The sequence below is a fragment of the Canis aureus genome, chromosome 34, assembly GCF_053574225.1.
Source record: "Canis aureus isolate CA01 chromosome 34, VMU_Caureus_v.1.0, whole genome shotgun sequence".
Classification (NCBI taxonomy): Eukaryota; Metazoa; Chordata; class Mammalia; order Carnivora; family Canidae; genus Canis; species Canis aureus.
In genome coordinates, this window is record NC_135644.1 from 9,579,942 (window position 1) to 9,598,853 (window position 18,912).

The 18,912-nt window shown below is 40.6% G+C and overlaps 1 protein-coding gene and 1 long non-coding RNA gene across 2 annotated transcripts in view; both read left to right on the forward strand.

Moving 5' to 3' along the window:
- The window catches only part of LOC144304475 (uncharacterized), an 82,589-nt gene that overhangs the window by 12,617 nt on the left and 51,060 nt on the right, over positions 1-18,912 (forward strand). Inside the window, exons 3-4 of the long non-coding RNA XR_013371379.1 lie at positions 56-191; positions 11,382-11,555. This is a non-coding gene — a long non-coding RNA (uncharacterized LOC144304475). The remainder of the gene's footprint in view (positions 1-55; positions 192-11,381; positions 11,556-18,912) is intronic.
- On the forward strand, positions 11,664-14,586 carry LOC144304469 (intraflagellar transport protein 70B). The gene has a single exon (XM_077883008.1). The coding sequence runs from the start codon at positions 11,940-11,942 to the stop codon at positions 13,932-13,934; it is 1,995 nt and encodes a 664-aa protein (XP_077739134.1). The 5' UTR covers positions 11,664-11,939; the 3' UTR covers positions 13,935-14,586.

The window sequence follows — 18,912 nt, forward strand, 5'->3', positions numbered from 1 at the left end:
CCTCATAGAAGTCTGAGAATCAGTCTGTTAACAGAAGTCCCCCATCCTTCTTCAGTAGTGGTGCCCTCTTCAGCTGCCTATAACCCAGCCTGAAGAAGACACTGCCCATCAGAGGAATGCCATTATCTGTCCTTAAGTGTCAACAAGATTTCCCAAGCTCCAGGTACCAGAAGAAAGCTGGGAAAGGTCAGGTAAGCCTTCCTCCTGTCCTGTTCTCTCAGACCCTTGCCTTGTCACCTGGTTCAGGAGTCTCCATCCAGGCCCAGTGAAGTCCTTCTTGGGCAGTTCTATCAGCTTCTGATCTCAAAATTAATCCAAAGGACAAGTGAGGGTCCTTCCTTTCTTTATCCTGCTTCAACTAGCATTTTTCATGCCCTCTTCTCTCCCCTTTAGTAACAGCAACAGACAGAGGAACATTGTTTTAGGAGCCAGTAGCAGAATTCATCTGGTAAAGACTTGTTTTTTGTGTACCAAAACATTTGGATAAGCCACTTTGGCTGTATCAAGATGGTCTGTAGGAGATAGGCTGAATGAGACAAGAAAGTTTATAAATTGAGAAGAATTTTTGAGTTTCTAGGAACAGTACTGGAGGGAGAGGGGGCCTGGGAAAGGGGATAAGTTATGAGAGATGAAAAAAGATGATGGGGGATCCCTGGGTGGCGCAGCGGTTTAGCGCCTGCCTTTGGCCCAGGGCGCGATCCTGGAGACCCGGGATCGAGTCCCACGTCGGGCTCCCGGTGCGTGGAGCCTGCTTCTCCCTCTGCCTGTGTCTCTGCCTCTCTCTCTCTCTCTGTGTGACTATCATAAATAAATAAAAATTAAAAAAAAAAAAAAGATGATGGGAAGGGGTGGCTGAGGAAGAAAGCAGAGAGTCTGTGACTCAAGAGAAAATGAGAAATCCCTTGACAGATGGACTTTTAGAATAGGGAAAGCTAATCTTTTTAGTACAAAGTCATTTATTCTGCCATGGACAACAGTCTTATATTAAAAGGAGCTGAATTAGGGGCACCTGGCTGGCCCAGTCAGTTAGGCAGCTAACTTTGGATTTTGGCTCAGGTTATGATCTCAGGGTTGTGAGATGAAGCCTCACCATGGGCTCCATGCCCAGAGATTCTCTCCCTCTGCCCCACACTCTGCTCTCTCTCTCTCATATAGATAAATAAAATCTTTAAAAGGACCTGAGTTAAATTCATTCAATGAAACAAGCTATAGGTTTAAAAATGATCATTATTAATTAACGAAGAACATTTTAATTAGTTCAAGATACCAAAATACGTCACATATATAGGCACCCAAATAAACTGAAGTTCTTTTTTATACATAGCTACATATTGTACCTTGAAATAAGAGATGCAGTTCTACTGCTTCTCTTTAACACAATTATTCTCACATAATCTCCCTCCCCAATGTTACTCCTACTCAAGTAGTATCTAGCGGGAATGGTATTTAGGAGAGATAAAGAAAATGAGTGTCTCCCATATTTGTATAGCTATGAGAAATAAAGAAAGGCTAAGCAATGAAAAGTAGAAACCAAGATATCAGTGGTAGTGAAAAATCTGAGTATGACACACTGGGGATGGGGTAGGCAGTTAAAACACAGCATGACCAGTTCAATTTGAATTTGAGATAAACAGGTGACTTTTCAATATATGCCCCCAATATACTTCTCTTTATTTTTTTTTTTTTTTATTTTTTTTTTATATATTTTTTTTTTTATACTTCTCTTTATACTAGATGTCCTGCAGTTTTCTTTGTAAAAGCTGGCAAACCCGGAGTAGGAGGATGCTATAATATGTTAGCAGTAAAAAACATTTTAGATGTCACAGAAGAGTATGATTTGGGTACAGTGAATGTCTGGGTTAAATAATACTGAATAGTTTCAAAGGTACTATATCGAGAATTACACTCAAAAAAAGCCCATCACTATGAAACACATAATCTGAATATACCCTTGCAACATCAACACCAGCAATGAGACCTTCAAGGAGGTCCTAACGCCATTGTCTTACTGGTAGTCTAGAAAAAACTAGCTATTCTATCTTTAAAGGGAATTGCTAGTTAGACTCTTAAACTTCTACAGAAACTACCAGAGGCAAGTGAATAGTCTCCCTTTTGACTCCTTCCCTATAAGATAAACAGAATTAAAAGTAGCCTGAGGGCCCCTACCCAACAAAGACTGCAATTCTCAACTAGGCCAGCTCAGTCACCAAATAATCAAGTTGGGGGCCTTTTCCCCACTCTCCAACTACCTGACTTTATCAGGCAACAATAATCATGCTCTTAAAATGTCCAAATTTTGTTTTAAAAAAAGATCTAAGCCATTCACAGAGGCAGAGTGAAAGAATAGGAAATATTTCTCAATTAAAAAAAAAGGTTATTACAAAGGTGCTTAATAAAATACAAGGTAAATGTACTTAAAGTTATAGCTTAAAGTGAAATGTGGGGAACCTGTTTCATTTTTATTAAAGCTGAATTTATTGCTTTGGTTTATTGGTTTATGTTCTCAGAACTTAATTTAGTCTCTAGATGATTTGCCCCAAGGAAAGCAGATGGGTCAGCTGGGCGTTGGACTATACCAGCCAAGGGCTTTCGATATAGGTATTAACTAACTTTGGCCTGTGCCAGCAACCCCCAAACAAACAAAAGGCATTCCAAAAAAATCTTTCCAACTTACTCCCAACTTCATCAGGATGAACTTTTTATAAACATCCCTTGTGCTTTCTTACCTTTGCATTGCAACTCTACCTCTTTCTTTCTCTCATATTTATAAGCTTTATATCATATTTATAATCCTACCCAACCTTTAAGGCTCCTCTATGGCATCACCCCACTTCTCTAGCCTGTCAGCTCTCAGTGGGGGCTGCCCTACTCTAAGGGGGTATGTTGAATATTGTGGGTATTTTTTTCTGGTATTGTCTATGGCCTAGCACTTATATACATTAAATTACATACTATCCTGTAGAAATCATTTTCCTTCTATTTCTTCTCCATATTATAGTAGAGGCATTATGTAATAGTGTTGATTTAAAAATCAGGTATATAAGGAGAAGTAAAGAGCCAAGAAGGAGTAACCATGACGCTTCACTTCTGAAAAAGGAAAGTACAGAGGGAGTGTTGCCCAACCATACTTAGATTTATAATGGAGCTACAGAAATTAAGACAATGTTGTACTGGTCCCAAACTTGATTAACTGACAATGAAATAGAATAGAGAACTCCAAAACAGGCCTACATACATATGAAACTTTGTGTATTACAGAGAAGCCATGTCAAATTTAGGTAATCTGAGAGACTGTTCAATAAATAGCACTGACAAAAAAAGGCCATCCCTTTGGAAAAAAATTAGATTGAATCTTCACCTCAGATCACATTCTAAAATCAATTCCAGATGCATTAAAATTTTAAATGAAGAAACAGGGATCCCTGGGTGGCGGAGCGATTTAGTGCCTGCCTTTGGCCCAGGGCGCGATCCTGGAGACCCGGGATCGAATCCCACGTTGGGCTCCTGATGCATGGAGCCTGCTTCTCCCTCTGCCTGTGTCTCTGCCTCTCTCTCTCTCTCTCTCTCTCTCTGTGTGTGTGACTATCACAAATAAAAATAGAAAGAAAGAAAGAAGAAAGAAAGAAAGAAAGAAAGAAAGAAAGAAAGAAAGAAAGAAAGACGAAAGAAAACTTTAAAAAGTATATATGAATATAATATAGCCATGAAATAAGTAAGTTTTTAAAAACAAGACATAAAAAGCATTGAGTATAAAAGAAAAGATTAATAAATTTGCCTACATTAAACTTAAGTACTTTATCTTAAAGAAAGTGAAAAGTTACAAACTGGAAGAAGAGGCTTGTAATTCACATAACTTATAAAGGATTAGTACAGGAGTATACAAAGAACTAAAAATCATAAGAGAAACACTAATAAGCTTACAGAAAAATAAGCAAATATAAGGTTGGACTTTTCACAAAAGAGAAACTATATAGAGCCAATAAATATGAATTCTGACAATATGAAGTATTAAAGATAATGTGGATTTCTAGAATCTTTCATATGCTGCTGTGGGAATGTAAACTGGACCAACTATTTGGAAAACTGTTTGGCTTACATATGAACATTAAACATCCTCTAATGACACAATAATCCCACTTCTAGGCATATATACAGAAAAAGTCTTGGACATGTGCACTATGAAGTATGTACAAAAATGTCTCAGCAGCACTTTTCAAAACAGCAAATATCAAGACACAACCTGAATGCCGATCAATAGGAGAGTAAATGAGTAAACCGTGGAATGTTCACACAATGGTATATAATAGAGTAGTTGAAACCAGTGAACCACAGTGACACATGCAAAAATATGGATGAATCTTAGAATTATATTACAAGAAATCATATATGTTATGTGAATTCTTTTCATAAAGCTAAAACAACTAAAATAAAAATAGGTTCAAGAAATTCATATAGATTCAGTAAAACCATATAAAAATGGAAGCAAAATGGAGCACCTGAGTGGCTCAGTTGGTTAAGCATCTGACTTCAGCTCAGGTCATGATCTCAGGGTCCTGGGATTAAGTCCTGCATCAGGCTCCTCACTCAGTGGGGAATCTGTTTGTCCCTCTCCCGCTTCCTCCGCTCATCCCCCAATTTGTGCTCTTCTCTCTCCCTCTCTCAAATAAATAAAAATCTTTAAATTGAAAAAAAAAAAAAAGGAAGCAAGAGAACACTAAACATGAGACTCAGGGTGTTGATTAATCAGGATGAGAAAGACAAGAGGATGGCTTGGGAGACATCTCCAGAGTCAGATGTAGATTATGGTAAAGGTAAAGGTCTTACCTTTTATGCTGGGTAGTGGCATCACTGGTGGTTTTTATATTATTAAAATAGCTAAACAAACAATACTAGAAGAGGACCATGCATAGACCAAAAATGGAGGCTGTGTCATTCATCAAGGATTATGACTGATGAGTTCATGTACCTAAGATTTTTTTAAAAGAAGAAAAATGGGAAGGAAGGAAGGAAAGAAGGAGAGAAGAAAAATTATGTGTATCGGATGTTATATATCATATACAAATTTCATTTCAAAACAACAAAGAGGGTCTTGGAAAATATTTGTTATAAAAGGGAGTTGCAAACCATCACCGTAGCCAAATGCTGGTTTGTTTTTACTAAATAAATAAATTCTGAACCTCTATGTTATGTTGTGCCATTCATAAGGCACTACACATATGTCTGGGTTGTGGATTTTTAATGTACTTATAGTATCTCCCCTGTTCTCTCAGTTTCTTGAAGATTCTAGATTCTCCACCATGCACAGGGCCATTGGTAAACATTCACTAATTTGCTGAAAGAACAAAATATACTATTTAACTTGATGCTTTAATTTCCTGGAAAAGTAGGTTTAATGAAGACACTAATTTACACCAAATAATTACCTTTCTACTTTCTGGAATTTATCAGGTACTCTTAGGAATACAACATCTGAAATATCAGGAGAACATCTACTCCTAGGTGCAAATGTTTAACTTAGTAGTTTCCACCCATATTTATTTAAGCCTGAGATACTCTAATAAGATTCCCAAGGAATCTCAATTGCTCCATTCATGTAATAAAAAACAGTTAAAATATATTAAGTATCTACTATGGGCCAGATGCTTTATATAACCTTGAACAGGGATTCCTGGGTGGCGCAGCAGTTTAGCGCCTGCCTTTGGCCCAGGGCGCGATCCTGGAGACCCGGGATCGAATCCCACGTCAGGCTCCCAGTGCATGGAGCCTGCTTCTCCCTCTGCCTATGTCTCTGCCTCTCTCTCTCTCGCTGTGTGCCTATCATAAATAAATAAAATAAAATAAAAAATTTTAAAAAATAACCTTGAACAAAGAAATTATTATTTTTTAAAAGATCTTATTTATTTATTCATGAAAGACACAGAGAGAGGCAGAGACATAAGCAGAGGGAGAAACAAGCTCCCTGCAGGGAGCCCAATGTGGAACTCAATCCCAGAACTCCGGGATTATGCCCTGAGCTGGAGGCAGACACTCAACCACTGAGTCACCCAGGTATCCCCAAAGAAATTATTTTTGTCCCTGTATTACCAATAAGGGAACTGCAATTCAGTGAGGTTTAAGAGTATTTTCCATGGCTACATTGTTGGCAATGGCAGGACAGAGATGTGACTTCAGATGGTTTCATGCTGAACTAGCCTGTCTCTTTCAAATATGTTATGCCACCTTTCATGTCTTCAATTGTTTGTTTATTTATTTTTTATTGTTTTTAAAGGTCCCTCACAGATAGAAGGCAAGGTCCATAGGGTTCCATTTGCTGAGGCCAGAGAAGAATATAAAACAATTTCTAAAGATTAAAAGGCACAGAAAAGGCAAAGAACTCCTCTGTGCATAGAAATCCAGAGGTAAGAAAAGCACTTGACGTGCTTATAAGACAAAATAATGTTATTAAATTATTCAATAGGAGAAAGTAACTAAATCAATTGAAGTTTCTATATCATCCTTAACTTCTACTACCATATATAGCAACCATCCCTTTCAAAACCATCTGAAGTCTCAGTCCCAAGATATTCCCATATATTCAGGCAGCAAGAATCATTAAAATGAATGACAACATCTTATACACTTGAGACAGAAACTCTCACTTAGGAAGCAAAGACCCTGGGAGTTTTGTTTTGCACAGGGAGGTTCCCCAGAGTAAAACTCTAAACAAAGAGGGGAGAAAACGTGCCTTGAAATCTTTGTAAGGGTCTCAGGAAGAGATGAGGGGAAGCCATTTAGGAGACTTATTGCAGATCCGGGAGAGAAATGGTGGTGGCAGAAAGCAGGGCAGCAGGAGGGGAATTTGAAGAGATATATATACAGATTTGATACATTTCAAAGACTCTCAGAACTGTATTCATTAGATGTGAGGAGTTTAGGAACAGGAGGCTTCAAGGAGAGGATTGGTTTCTGAATTGGGTTCCCTAGTCCACCAGCACAGACCCTGGGAGTATGTTCCATAACTCTCTGCAGTGAAAGCCTTAAAAAATACTACAGTACTGTTGAGACAATTAGATGGCTGGTTGTCAAGGCCATCATGGATGGCTCTCTAGTCCTGCAAGCCAGAAAATATGTTCATAGGCTGATGACAACTTTCTAAGAATAGCATCTTCTGGAGCACCTGGGTGGCTCAGTCACTTAAACATCTGCTTTTGGCTCAGGTCATGATCACAGGGTCCTGGGATTGAGCCCCACACTGGATTCCCTGCTCAGCAGGGAATCTGCTTCTCCCTCTCCTTCTTCCTCTGTGCACATACATGCTGTATCTCAAATAAATAAAATTTTTTTTAAAAAAAGGAAGAGCATCTTCTGACCACAGATTTCAATTACCTTTCCCATCCAATTTATTATTTTCATAGCTAAATTGCAGAAATGAGAACAAGCATAGGATAGATCTGACTATGAAAGTTACCAGTCTTGGGAGAAAGAAGTTATACTACAAATCATTTCTTGCCTCTTAAGAATGTGAAAAATGCTCAAATGAAGTGATTTGGGTACCAGCCCCAACAATGCATTCCACAGCACACTCCCAACTGTGGGGAATAAATTTTTCAAGGGCAGTACCACAATTTGTCTACTCTGCTAATTCTTTCTCTAAACCATGTTATTGTGATCTGCCTAATAAATTAGTTTGGATAATAACACCATAAACCTCAAAATAGAAACTATTTGATCAAAAGCAAGATATATGGAGAAGGAAACATATTACTATATAAAATATTAATAGAGCTGGAACTACCAGAGAAAAAAGATTCAGTCTTAGTGAGGTTAAATTTCTCACGATCTGAGCATAAATGTTCCCAAGTGTGGATTCAGCATACAATCTTTTCCAAAAGTCTTAAAAGATTGAACAGATGCTCCTAATTTGGCACTTATTTTTTTTCTTCCCTGTTTATGGGTGAGAGGTGAGAGGTGGTGAGAAGCAGGTTAGTTCTATCATCATCAATAGACACATAGGGACAAAAACTCAAGCTGGACTCCAGAGGAATCAATCCGGCCATCCTGCAGAAAATGACCTGGACTGGCTGGGAAACAGAAATAATAACTTGGCAAATGGTTTTGCAGAAGGTTTTCCTTTATCAAGGAAAATGTTTAATCACAGCTGAGGTTGAAATACTCATAAATAAAATTTACTAAAAAGAAGTGGTTATTTTTACAAGATAAATAAGAAACAGTCATTTCCAATTAGCTTTATAAGAGAATGCCAAATAGAACATCGATGGGATTTGATCATCTCACATTTTGGCAGGCAGAAGCACAAGCATATGAAGAACCAAAATGTCACACTTTTAGCTCCTACACATTTTGCCTAAATGAAATTCTTCTATATGTTAAACATGCCTCTGCTTATGCAGCAAAATCCACCTTGAGTCCAACATCATTTTCTCAAAACCTAAATCCTTCAATAAGGCAGTAAATCATTTTATTGCAACCACCAAATGCTTTCTTATTGCTAGGAATGGTACAATACACTTACTTTTTGATACATGTTCCAGCTTTCCAAGATTTTGTTGGAAACAAAATGATCCTTTATGATAGTTTATAATATTCCACCCCATTTATCATTTTCCAGAATTTCTATCATTAATTAAAGGGCCTTCTTTCACCGCTGCACCCTCCCAATACTAATGTATTCCCCAACTGCCTATCAGAGACTAAATAAAAGTCAGTCTATCACAGCAGCAGTGATGGTCATGCCAATTTCACAGTGTGATTTGTGCACTCATTTCATTTTCAAAATGACCCTGCCCTCCATCTGTCTAAACCGAATGTCCTGCTTTTTTCAAGCCAGGCCTCAGGAACAGAAGCACATGAAACAAGGGTAAAGACACACAGCAACCTCCTTCCTGCCCCCCTCAGCTGCCACACCCACAGACGGGTAACAACACAAAGAGGGGACCCCAACTGATGCCTGAAGGGATCAGGGAAATTTGGGGCAAAGCAGATAATCCATTTTTCATATATTTCCAAAAAGCCATTTGAAGGTGAATGCTTTCATGATACAACTCTGAAACAGACTAAGAGATATGAAAGGCAATTTCCCATCTCCATGTTCTGTCATTTTGCCTTGATTTAACAGCAAATTACCAAAGGTAACAGCTTAATACATACGCATTTAAAGTACAGTAGGATTTTAAAATATTGAGCCCTTTGGATAATAATTTCTTTCCAAGAAGTGGTATCAATCAGGCAGTCATAAAGGAGAAGATACCCTATTTCGTGATTATTCAGCCACACTAGTTAGCATCCCACAAACCATGTACCTCTTTTGGTTGAAGACCAGATAAGGCTGCAGCCAGACATTGGGATGGAAGAAGCTTTTGAATAGGGTTATATAGTGGTCTTTCTCTGTTGCTTTCTCAGGGAATTCTGAATGGCCCAGACTCCCCCTCGCTTCCTCTGAAATGGGTGCAGTCTCTCCTTCTGTCAGTATTCAAGCAGTGAAAGGCTCCTCGTCTGGTCCCATCTAGAACACAAGTTTGGCAAACTTCTCAGCAAGGGAAAAGAATGCATAAGTAAATGAAGTCAGTGGCTTGGTACTACAGAATCCAGATGCCTTACCGAAAGCTCTTTTTAGCTTTAACAGGTGACTAGGAACTACACTGCCACCCAGCAATCACTTCCTTACATCTGCTACCAGCTGCTCAGGCCAGGAAGTCCAGATTTTACTGCCCAAACCAAGGTGGTTGTTTTAATGGGAAAAATAACAACCAAAAAAAAGGCACTAGTATTCCCTCAAAATTGGGCCCTTAAGTAATACATACATTGAGTTAATTCAACAGCCTCTCTTTCCTAATAACTTAGCTTTTGGATATCATCATAGTTCAGCTGTTTCTTTTCTTTATCTAATATGCAGAACGCAGGGTGATGATTAAGCTTAGAGATAATTTGTGTAAATAACAGAGGGCCCTGTAACATGGTTGACGTTGCTCCAAAATGTATTTATAGAGAACTCTTGTGGGCTGCAACAGTACTGAGGCAGATAAGGGGTTTACACTAAAGTTTTTAATTATATTAGCGAAGACATACTTCCGCCTGGACTGTTTATCTTGGATTGTAGGGAGGTGAATGGCAATCTGAAAGACTGTGGAACACTATGAAAGAAAACCCCCTTATGCCAGGGCTCCGGCAGAGGCACTGCATATGATATTCATAAATTATAGCTAATTTTTTTTTCTTTTATAGAAGGAGCAAGGGAGCCGATGGCTCTCAAGCAGGCTCCACACCCGGTGTGGAGCCCACCATGGGGTTCTATCCCATAACTCCAAGATCATTATCTGAGCTGAAATCAGAAGCTGACACTCAGCTGACCAGCTGAGCCACCCAGGGACCCCATAAATTACAGCTAATTTTATTATCTTAAGAACTGCTGTTAAAAAAAAAAACAAAAAAAAACAAAAACAAAAAACAAAAACAAAAACAAAAACAAAAACAAAAACAAAACAAAACAAAACCAAAAAAAAAAAACGAGCTGCTGCTGCCTCACTGGGATAAGTCAGTTTTTGGGTTTGTTTTTTCTAAGATTTTATTTATTCATTCATAAGAGACATAGAAGCAGAGACACAGGCAGAGGGAGGAGCAGGCTCCACCGGGGAGCTCCAGCTCCACAGGATGCCGTGACCTGGGGTCACGCCCTGGGCCGAAGGCGTGCGTCCCATTGACTGATTATTATATTCAGCTCTCACAAATTAAACTGTCTCCACATCAGTCTAAACTATGGGTATCTTTTTTACTAGTAATTCATTATAATTTTATAAGATAATTAAGTCCCTACTTTTCCACTGTCCCATGAGGGGCAATATTAAATTCAAAAGTAGGGGATCCCTGGGTGGCTCAGCGGTTTGGAGCCTGCCTTTGGCCCAGGGCGCGATCCTGGAGACCCGGGATCGAATCCCACATCGGGCTCCCGGTGCATGGAGCCTGCTTCTCCCTCTGCCTGTGTCTCTGTCTCTCTCTTTCTCTCTGTGTCTATCATAAATAAAAATAAATAAATAAATCTTTAAATTCAAAAGTATTTATACAAAAATAGCCCTGAGGTAGTAACATGGACTCTAGAGCATCTATTCCAAATACATGACAAAGGAACAAAAGAAAATCCAGGGCTTTTTCTTTCTTTCTTTTTTTCTTTTTTTTTTTTTTTTTTGGTACAGGAGCAAATTTCCAGAGATCTTCAAACTAAGAATCTGAGGTGGAGAAAAAATTAAAGTGTAGGAAAGTTTCTTTCAACTGAAAGAAAATCCAGTTTTTATCAGTGATGTCCAAAAAACAATTCAGTGATATCCAGAAATATTAAAAGCCTGACAGGTGCAGGCTGATTGTCTGTTTCTCTCTCACACACAAAGTAGGTTTGGAGAGTGAGAAGAGCAACGGTGCAGGGACACTTCTAGCCGCACTTTTATCCCCACCCCACCTTGGAAAAGACTCGGTCATCGGTTTTTCCACGGTCCTTACACGGCAGTGAAATTTGGAGGATCAAGGGAGATGAACTGTCAAGTGTGCAAACCCTAACGAAAGAAAAGGTAAGCGCTACCTCACCTCCTGACGACGGTGCGGCCGCCCGGCGGAGACTACTCCTCCCGGCATGCAACGCGGCCACGCCCGCGGCTGCCGCGCGACGCGCCCGCGCATGACCGGAAGTGGGGTTTCGGTACTGACGGGCCTGGAGGAGTTTTTTCTTGGCTAACGCCGCTCACCTCCGGAGTCTTGGGGACGGGCCGTATATGAGACCCTCGCGTTAGTGACTCCGTTCTAACCCTTGTCTGGCCTTACCCCTGCAAAGCGACTTTAGGAGTCGGGGGCGGGGGGGGAGCAACCCAAAAAAATTGCAGTATCCTTTGCGCCTTTCGTTTCCGGGCGGCCGGTTGCCGTGGCAACCAGCGCGCCCCAGCGCCGCGGCGGCGGGCATGGCCGGGCTGGGCGGCGCGCACGTCCCCGATGGCGAGTTCACCGCCGTCGTGTACCGGCTCCTCCGCGACGCCCGCTACGCCGAGGCGGTGCAGCTGCTGGGCGCCGAGCTGCAGCGGAGCCCGAGGAGCCGCGCCGGCCTGTCGCTGCTCGGCTACTGCTACTACCGCCTGCAGGAGTTCGCGCTGGCCGCCGAGTGCTATGAGCAGCTGGGCCAGCTGCACCCGGAGCTCGAGCAGTACCGCCTGTACCAGGCCCAGGCCCTGTACAAGGCCTGCCTCTACCCGGAGGCCACCCGCGTGGCCTTCCTGCTGCTGGACAACCCCGCCTACCGCGGCCGGGTCCTCCGCCTGCAGGCCGCCATCAAGTACAGCGAGGGCGACCTGCCCGGGGCCAAGAGCCTGGTGGAGCAGCTGCTGAGCGCGGAAGGCGGGGACGACAGCGGGGGCGACGGCGAGCCCGACGGCCAGGTCAACCTGGGCTGTTTGCTCTACAAGGAGGGACAGTACGAAGCCGCGTGCTCCAAGTTCTTCGCGGCGCTGCAGGCCTCGGGCTACCGGCCCGACCTGTCCTACAACCTGGCCTTGGCCTATTACAGCCGCCGGCAGTACGCCCCGGCGCTCAAGTACATCGCCGACATCATCGAGCGTGGCATCCGCCAGCACCCGGAGCTCGGTGTGGGCATGACCACCGAGGGCATTGATGTCCGAAGCGTTGGCAACACCTTAGTGCTTCACCAGACCGCCCTGGTCGAGGCCTTCAACCTCAAGGCCGCCATAGAGTACCAACTGAGAAACTATGAGGCGGCCCAGGAGGCCCTCACGGACATGCCACCGAGGTCAGAAGAAGAGTTGGACCCCGTGACCCTGCACAACCAGGCGCTGATGAACATGGACACCAGGCCTACGGAAGGGTTTGAAAAGCTACAGTTTCTGCTCCAGCAGAACCCCTTCCCCCCAGAGACCTTTGGCAACCTGCTGCTGCTCTACTGTAAGTATGAGTATTTTGACCTGGCGGCGGATGTCCTGGCAGAGAATGCCCATTTGACCTACAGGCTTCTCACCCCCTATCTCTATGACTTCTTGGATGCCATGATCACCTGCCAGACGGCTCCGGAAGAGGCTTTCGTTAAGCTTGACGGGCTGGCAGGGATGCTGACCGAACAGCTCCGGAGACTCACCATCCAAGTACAGGAAGCAAGACACAATAGAGACGATGAAGCTGTCAAGAAGGCAGTGAATGAGTATGATGACACCCTGGAGAAGTACATCCCCGTGTTGATGGCCCAGGCAAAGATCTACTGGAACCTTGAGAATTATCCAATGGTGGAAAAGATCTTCCGCAAATCTGTGGAATTCTGTAATGACCACGATGTGTGGAAGCTGAACGTGGCTCACGTCCTGTTCATGCAGGAAAACAAATACAAAGAAGCCATCGGTTTCTATGAGCCCATAGTCAAGAAGCATTATGACAACATCTTGAACGTCAGTGCTATCGTGCTGGCTAACCTGTGTGTTTCGTACATTATGACAAGTCAGAATGAAGAAGCTGAGGAGTTGATGAGAAAGATTGAGGAGGAAGAGCAGCTGTCCTACGATGACCCCGATAAGAAAATCTACCATCTCTGCATTGTGAATTTGGTGATAGGGACACTCTATTGTGCCAAAGGAAATTATGACTTTGGTATTTCTCGGGTTATCAAAAGCCTGGAACCTTATCATAAGAAACTGGGAACTGACACCTGGTATTATGCCAAAAGATGCTTCCTGTCCTTATTAGAAAACATGTCAAAACATACGATCATGCTCCGTGACAGTGTTATTCAAGAATGTGTCCAGTTTCTAGAACAATGTGAACTTTATGGCAGAAACATTCCTGCTGTTATTGAACAACCCCTGGAAGAAGAAAGAATGCACACTGGAAAGAATACAGTCACATACGAGTCCAGACAGTTAAAGGCTTTGATTTATGAGATTATAGGATGGAATATATAGTTATGTCTGATAGAATATCTTTTATCATAATACCTTTATATATATTTTGTGGTTTTATCTATATTTAGCTATAGATATTTATATTTAGCATCTTTACATTTGTCACATGTTAAACTGTATATTTGAAAAGTCATATTAATTAGATTAAATAATCTTATTGTAACTTTTGACACCTAGAATAATATATGAAAAATCAAAACTGATTGGGACTCTGCATTTGTTAGAACTTGTAGTGCCTTTTTCTTCTCCTTTGTTATCATATGTGTCTGGTTGTATTTAGAGTCCCCTGCACATGGATTATAATTTCCAGGGGCATGGCACTATCAAACCCAGTTTGATAGTGTAGTTAACATGTAGGATTTCTAGGCTTTTACTGTTAAGTTTTAGGGATTGTGTGTTCCTTTCTCACAATTTACTCTTTAATTTGGAATATACACACATTTTGCATAGAGTTTAAGATGTTTTGGCAGGGTTTTTCAATATAGATGTAACACTTTCTGTAACCAAAATTCCTTAGGTGATAAATGTTTGGGTTTCTTTTTCTGTTTTTTTTTTTTTTTTTTTTAATGTACAAATTTAGAGGGATATCTTGTGCCCTTAGTATTATGGTACTATATAGTATAGAGACAATAAACAATTGCTGAAGAAACAAGTTTTCTTTTGTTCCACTTGTTAATAATGTGTACATATGAACAAGATACTTTGTTACGTTTTTCATAACTGCTCTCATTTATCTCTAAATAGTGACTAATAGCTGAAGTACCCTGAAAACTTAGTTCTTAATTCCTACCTACTTAGGTTACTGTTGGAGTTTTTCTGTGTTGTAGCCTCTTTGGTAAGGAAAAATCTACACTATTGCCATGACCCCACCAAACTTCTTTCCTGCCTCTATAACATATTAAAGGAGGTGAAACCTTATCTGGTAGGTTCATAATGCTAGTTTCACACTCCCAACATTCCCAAGGAGAACTCCACTCATTCTGCTTAGGCATTTTTTTTTCTGAACCATATATGAGCTTTACTGTTTGTTCACTTACTCCTTCTCTACCCATAAATGTAACTGTCAACTCCAATTTAACCTGGCTCAGAAAAAAAAAAAAGTATTAGGTTGAATGATATGAAATTGCTGATCTTGAAAGTTATTGACCTACAAAACTAACAGTTTCTCATGGTTCAGTCTGATAGCTTTCAACTGATAGTGAACGCCTGACATAATGAGATGATGGTTTTTTCCTTCAAAAAGAAATCACTTGGACATGTAGGTACCTAGACCAGGTATGCGCAGCACAAATCCTCTGTAGCATGACCTTCTGGGTGTTCAAATTCTAATAGATCTATCAGAAAAATTTGGCTTACAATGAAGTCCAATGGTTTTCAGTTCATAAGCATTTTAAATCTTAATTATGTATGCTGATACCACTTACCATAGTTGTTTGATCCCATGTTTGCAGGACTGTTGATGCTTAATGACCTCTTCAGTGTATCTGACAGCACAAATTCTATCTGTGGGAAATGGTCTTCATTTAGCAACTTTTGTACTAAAAGTGTTGCTGCTGCCTTGTGCAGTAGCTCTATGGCCCCTCTCGATCTCCATAGCTCCTTAAGATTTGGACAATAAATGAACTGAAATCTCATTGAAATCTCATTTCAACAGCCATGTTAAAATTTCTGATGTTTTTGCACATTTCCTCTATTTTTTTTTTCTTAAAAACAAAACAAAACATAAAGTGTACCCACCCAAAAGCAAATGTTTTCCAGATTCCCTTTTGCAAATAGCCTGGCCTTTATGCAGCCACATTTTATTTATCCAGGTGCTATGTGTTTGTGGTTTGCATGTATGTGTAATTCAGCTTTCCAGAACATAAAAAGCTTTTCAGAATAGTTTTTAACCCCTTGCCGCTGGGCAGCTGGGATTTCCTGGTTAGTAATGAATCAGGAAATCCTGACTGCTCCTACCACTGAGTAAAGGAATAAAGGTCAATCACGGCATTTGTCCCCTTCCTTACCCACGCTCTCTGGGGAGGCATCCCCTCAGATTGACAGACTGCTGCCTGGCAACAACACAGACTCTTGAACCACACCTACAAAGCTGTCCAGTCTTCTGAATATTGGAGAAGACTGAGAAGCGTGAGAATATTCTTAACTCTTCAGACTCTTCAGACTCTTACTGCCCTTTATTTTTAGGATATATTTCTCTCAAACTCACCTTCAGAAGTACTTAGCTCTGCTTATCGATACTATGACACTAACAATGACTTTAACTCTGTATTTTTACATTTGACTGAAAGCTTTCATCCCTAAAGCTCTGATGAAAAGCTTTGTTTTGTGCTCCTACATTATGTATTCCATGCTAAAAGCACTTTTTTTGACCAAAAAAAAAAAAATTTACATGTATTTCTAAAGCTTTTACTCCTTTTTCTTCATTATGTCCCATGTTACATTTTAAAGGGATCAAATATTAAATCTAGTATCTTATAATCCTAGTCAACCCCCCCCCATCTCCACGTTTTCAGAATATAAGCCTTGTGTTTGTACACAAGTAGTTATTTCCATTTTCCCAGACATGAATAAGAATGTGATCTTCCCATGCAGGACAACCAGCAGACTCCTTTGATCAGTGACAGGACTGCCTGCCAAAGGATTCCCATTCCTCCTCACAGCCCTTCTTTGAATTTGGCCTCAGCTGTGGCACAAATGTTCACACTAACCCCATCTGTGAGGTCAGATATAGAGTGACTACCTCTGACCCTTTCATAAGAAGCAGAAAACTGGAAACTGGGAGAACTGTGGTGATAGGAGGTGGAGGGTCACCGGGCAGTGAAATCATAGGAGATGATCACATTCTCTTCCTGCAGGGTGATATAGGAATACATAGGGATGGCCTCTCAAACCTCAGAAGAACATCTCAGATGGAATCCATATAGACCTGCCAGTGATAAACTCGCCTACAGATTATAGCAATTTGTGATGCCCAAATAAATAAAATACTAGAAAATGTGAGATAAGAAAGGGTAGGTAAATGGCTTGATGCAGAAGGTTTAAGGGAATAACTTTCTGACCCTCCTGTCCTATAATCTTTGCTTGGGCTTATTTCCACACTGGCACACAGAGGGTTAGCAGTGCTGGAAATCTGTCCAGGTATCTAAACTACATAATTTTAAAAGGATAGTATCACCAAAGTGAAACCTTTCAACACCAGCATTTCTGAATATGTTTTTGTCTTAGGTTCTTTAGTCTTTTTCTTAGTGACTATAAGTGATCTAGAAACACCTGGGAGACTAGTTTCTTGACAGTATTCTGACACACTAAGTAAATTCCTCACAATGGTGGGAATTGCAGCTCATTATCTACCGTTCACTAACTGCCTCTTATTCTTTGTTGCCTTACCACTGGGACTAGAGTGACACTTGGGCTTTTTTGTATTCACTTATTGGGCTGTACCCACAGTATTACTTAAACAGAACACTTCGTGAAGACCCGGTAACTCTGGATTCTTGGTTGTCCAACCACAGAAGTACCATAACTGTAACCATCAGATTCTAAACTTAAACTTTCTTTTTTTTTTTTTAAGATTTTATTTATTTATTCATGAGAATGCACAGAGAGGAGAGAGAGAGAGGCAGAGACGCAGGCAGAGAGAGAAGCAGGCTCCATGCACCGGGAGCCCGACGTGGGACTCTATCCCAGGTCTCCAGGATCGCGCCCTGGGCCAAAGGCAGGCGCCAAACCACTGCGCCACCCAGGGATCCCCTAAACTTAAACTTTCATTCTAGCTATAAGATATATACAACTTTTGCAGTGTAGCTCAAATCCTTCAGCAGCAACTTTAATTCTTAAATCAGCAATTTTAAGGAACTGTGTGACTTCCCATAAATGGGCTCTAATTACAATAGAACATTTCCTTAATCTTAATAGTTTCCAGTCTATGGAAAGATATATAACTTACAGAAACAGGTATTCTTACATTTTTAAGTGCAGCTCAAAGGAATACAGTATTAAAGTTATAAAAATGCAAATTAAGTTCCTTTGTAAGTTTCATATTAAACCTGTAGACACCAATATAAGACCTTCTGGATTAAACATTTACAGAGCAAGACAGCATTTGAGACAAAAGGCATCCTGTATTTTCTATGGTGTAAAGTCAAGAAGACAGTGGCTTCCATTTTGTAGCTTGAAAAGATTTCATTTCCTTACTTGTGCCCTTTAGTAGAGGGCAATGACTAATAATCTGCTTTAAAAGCAGAAATTTTGTATATATCATAGATACCCAGTACAAACAGCCTGGAGCAGTGAAGCTGCCAGCAGAGGCACTGGATTTAGTCATATCCCAACACCACCACTTGCCAGCTACTAAGTTGATGTTACTTGACTTCACTAAACTTCAGTTATTTTACCAGTAAAAAAAAAAAAAAAAAAGAGTGAGGATATCACTCATTTCTCAGGATTGTTGTAATAATCATTACCTCTGGTCTAGGGTTAAATCTCAGCACAGTGGCTAATAAACGATGAATTAAAAAGTAAATTATTAATGCAATAATCATTTCTAGGGTAGCATTCAGCAAAAATATCTAGACTTAATCAGAATCACTGAGACCAAGTCAGAAGGGACCTTAGAGATTTTCATTTTATGAAAGAAATTAGGTCCAAATAGAGAGTGACTTGTAGTTGGTAGAGAAAAATGGAGCATAAACGAAATTCCAGAATAGAACTCTTTCCATCATGTTCTTAGACTTTGGAACTCCATCCTCTCTTATTTTACAGCTTTTTAGTGACAAAATTTTAATTTTTTTCATTAAGTGGCAAAGCAGGGACCAAAAACTCAGTGGTCCAGCTCAAAGCTGTGCTCTTAGCCACTGCTTTTTTTTTTTTTTATATATATAGATTTTATTTATGAGAGAGAGAGAGAAGCAGAGAGAGACACAGGCAGAGGGAGAAGCAGGCTCCTTGCAGGGAGCCCCATGTGGGACTCAATCCCAGC

What these genes read in the sequence shown, in the direction of transcription:
- LOC144304469 (XM_077883008.1), top strand. Translation starts at nt 11,940, where the DNA reads ATGGCCGGGCTGGGCGGCGCGCACGTCCCCGATGGCGAGTTCACCGCC.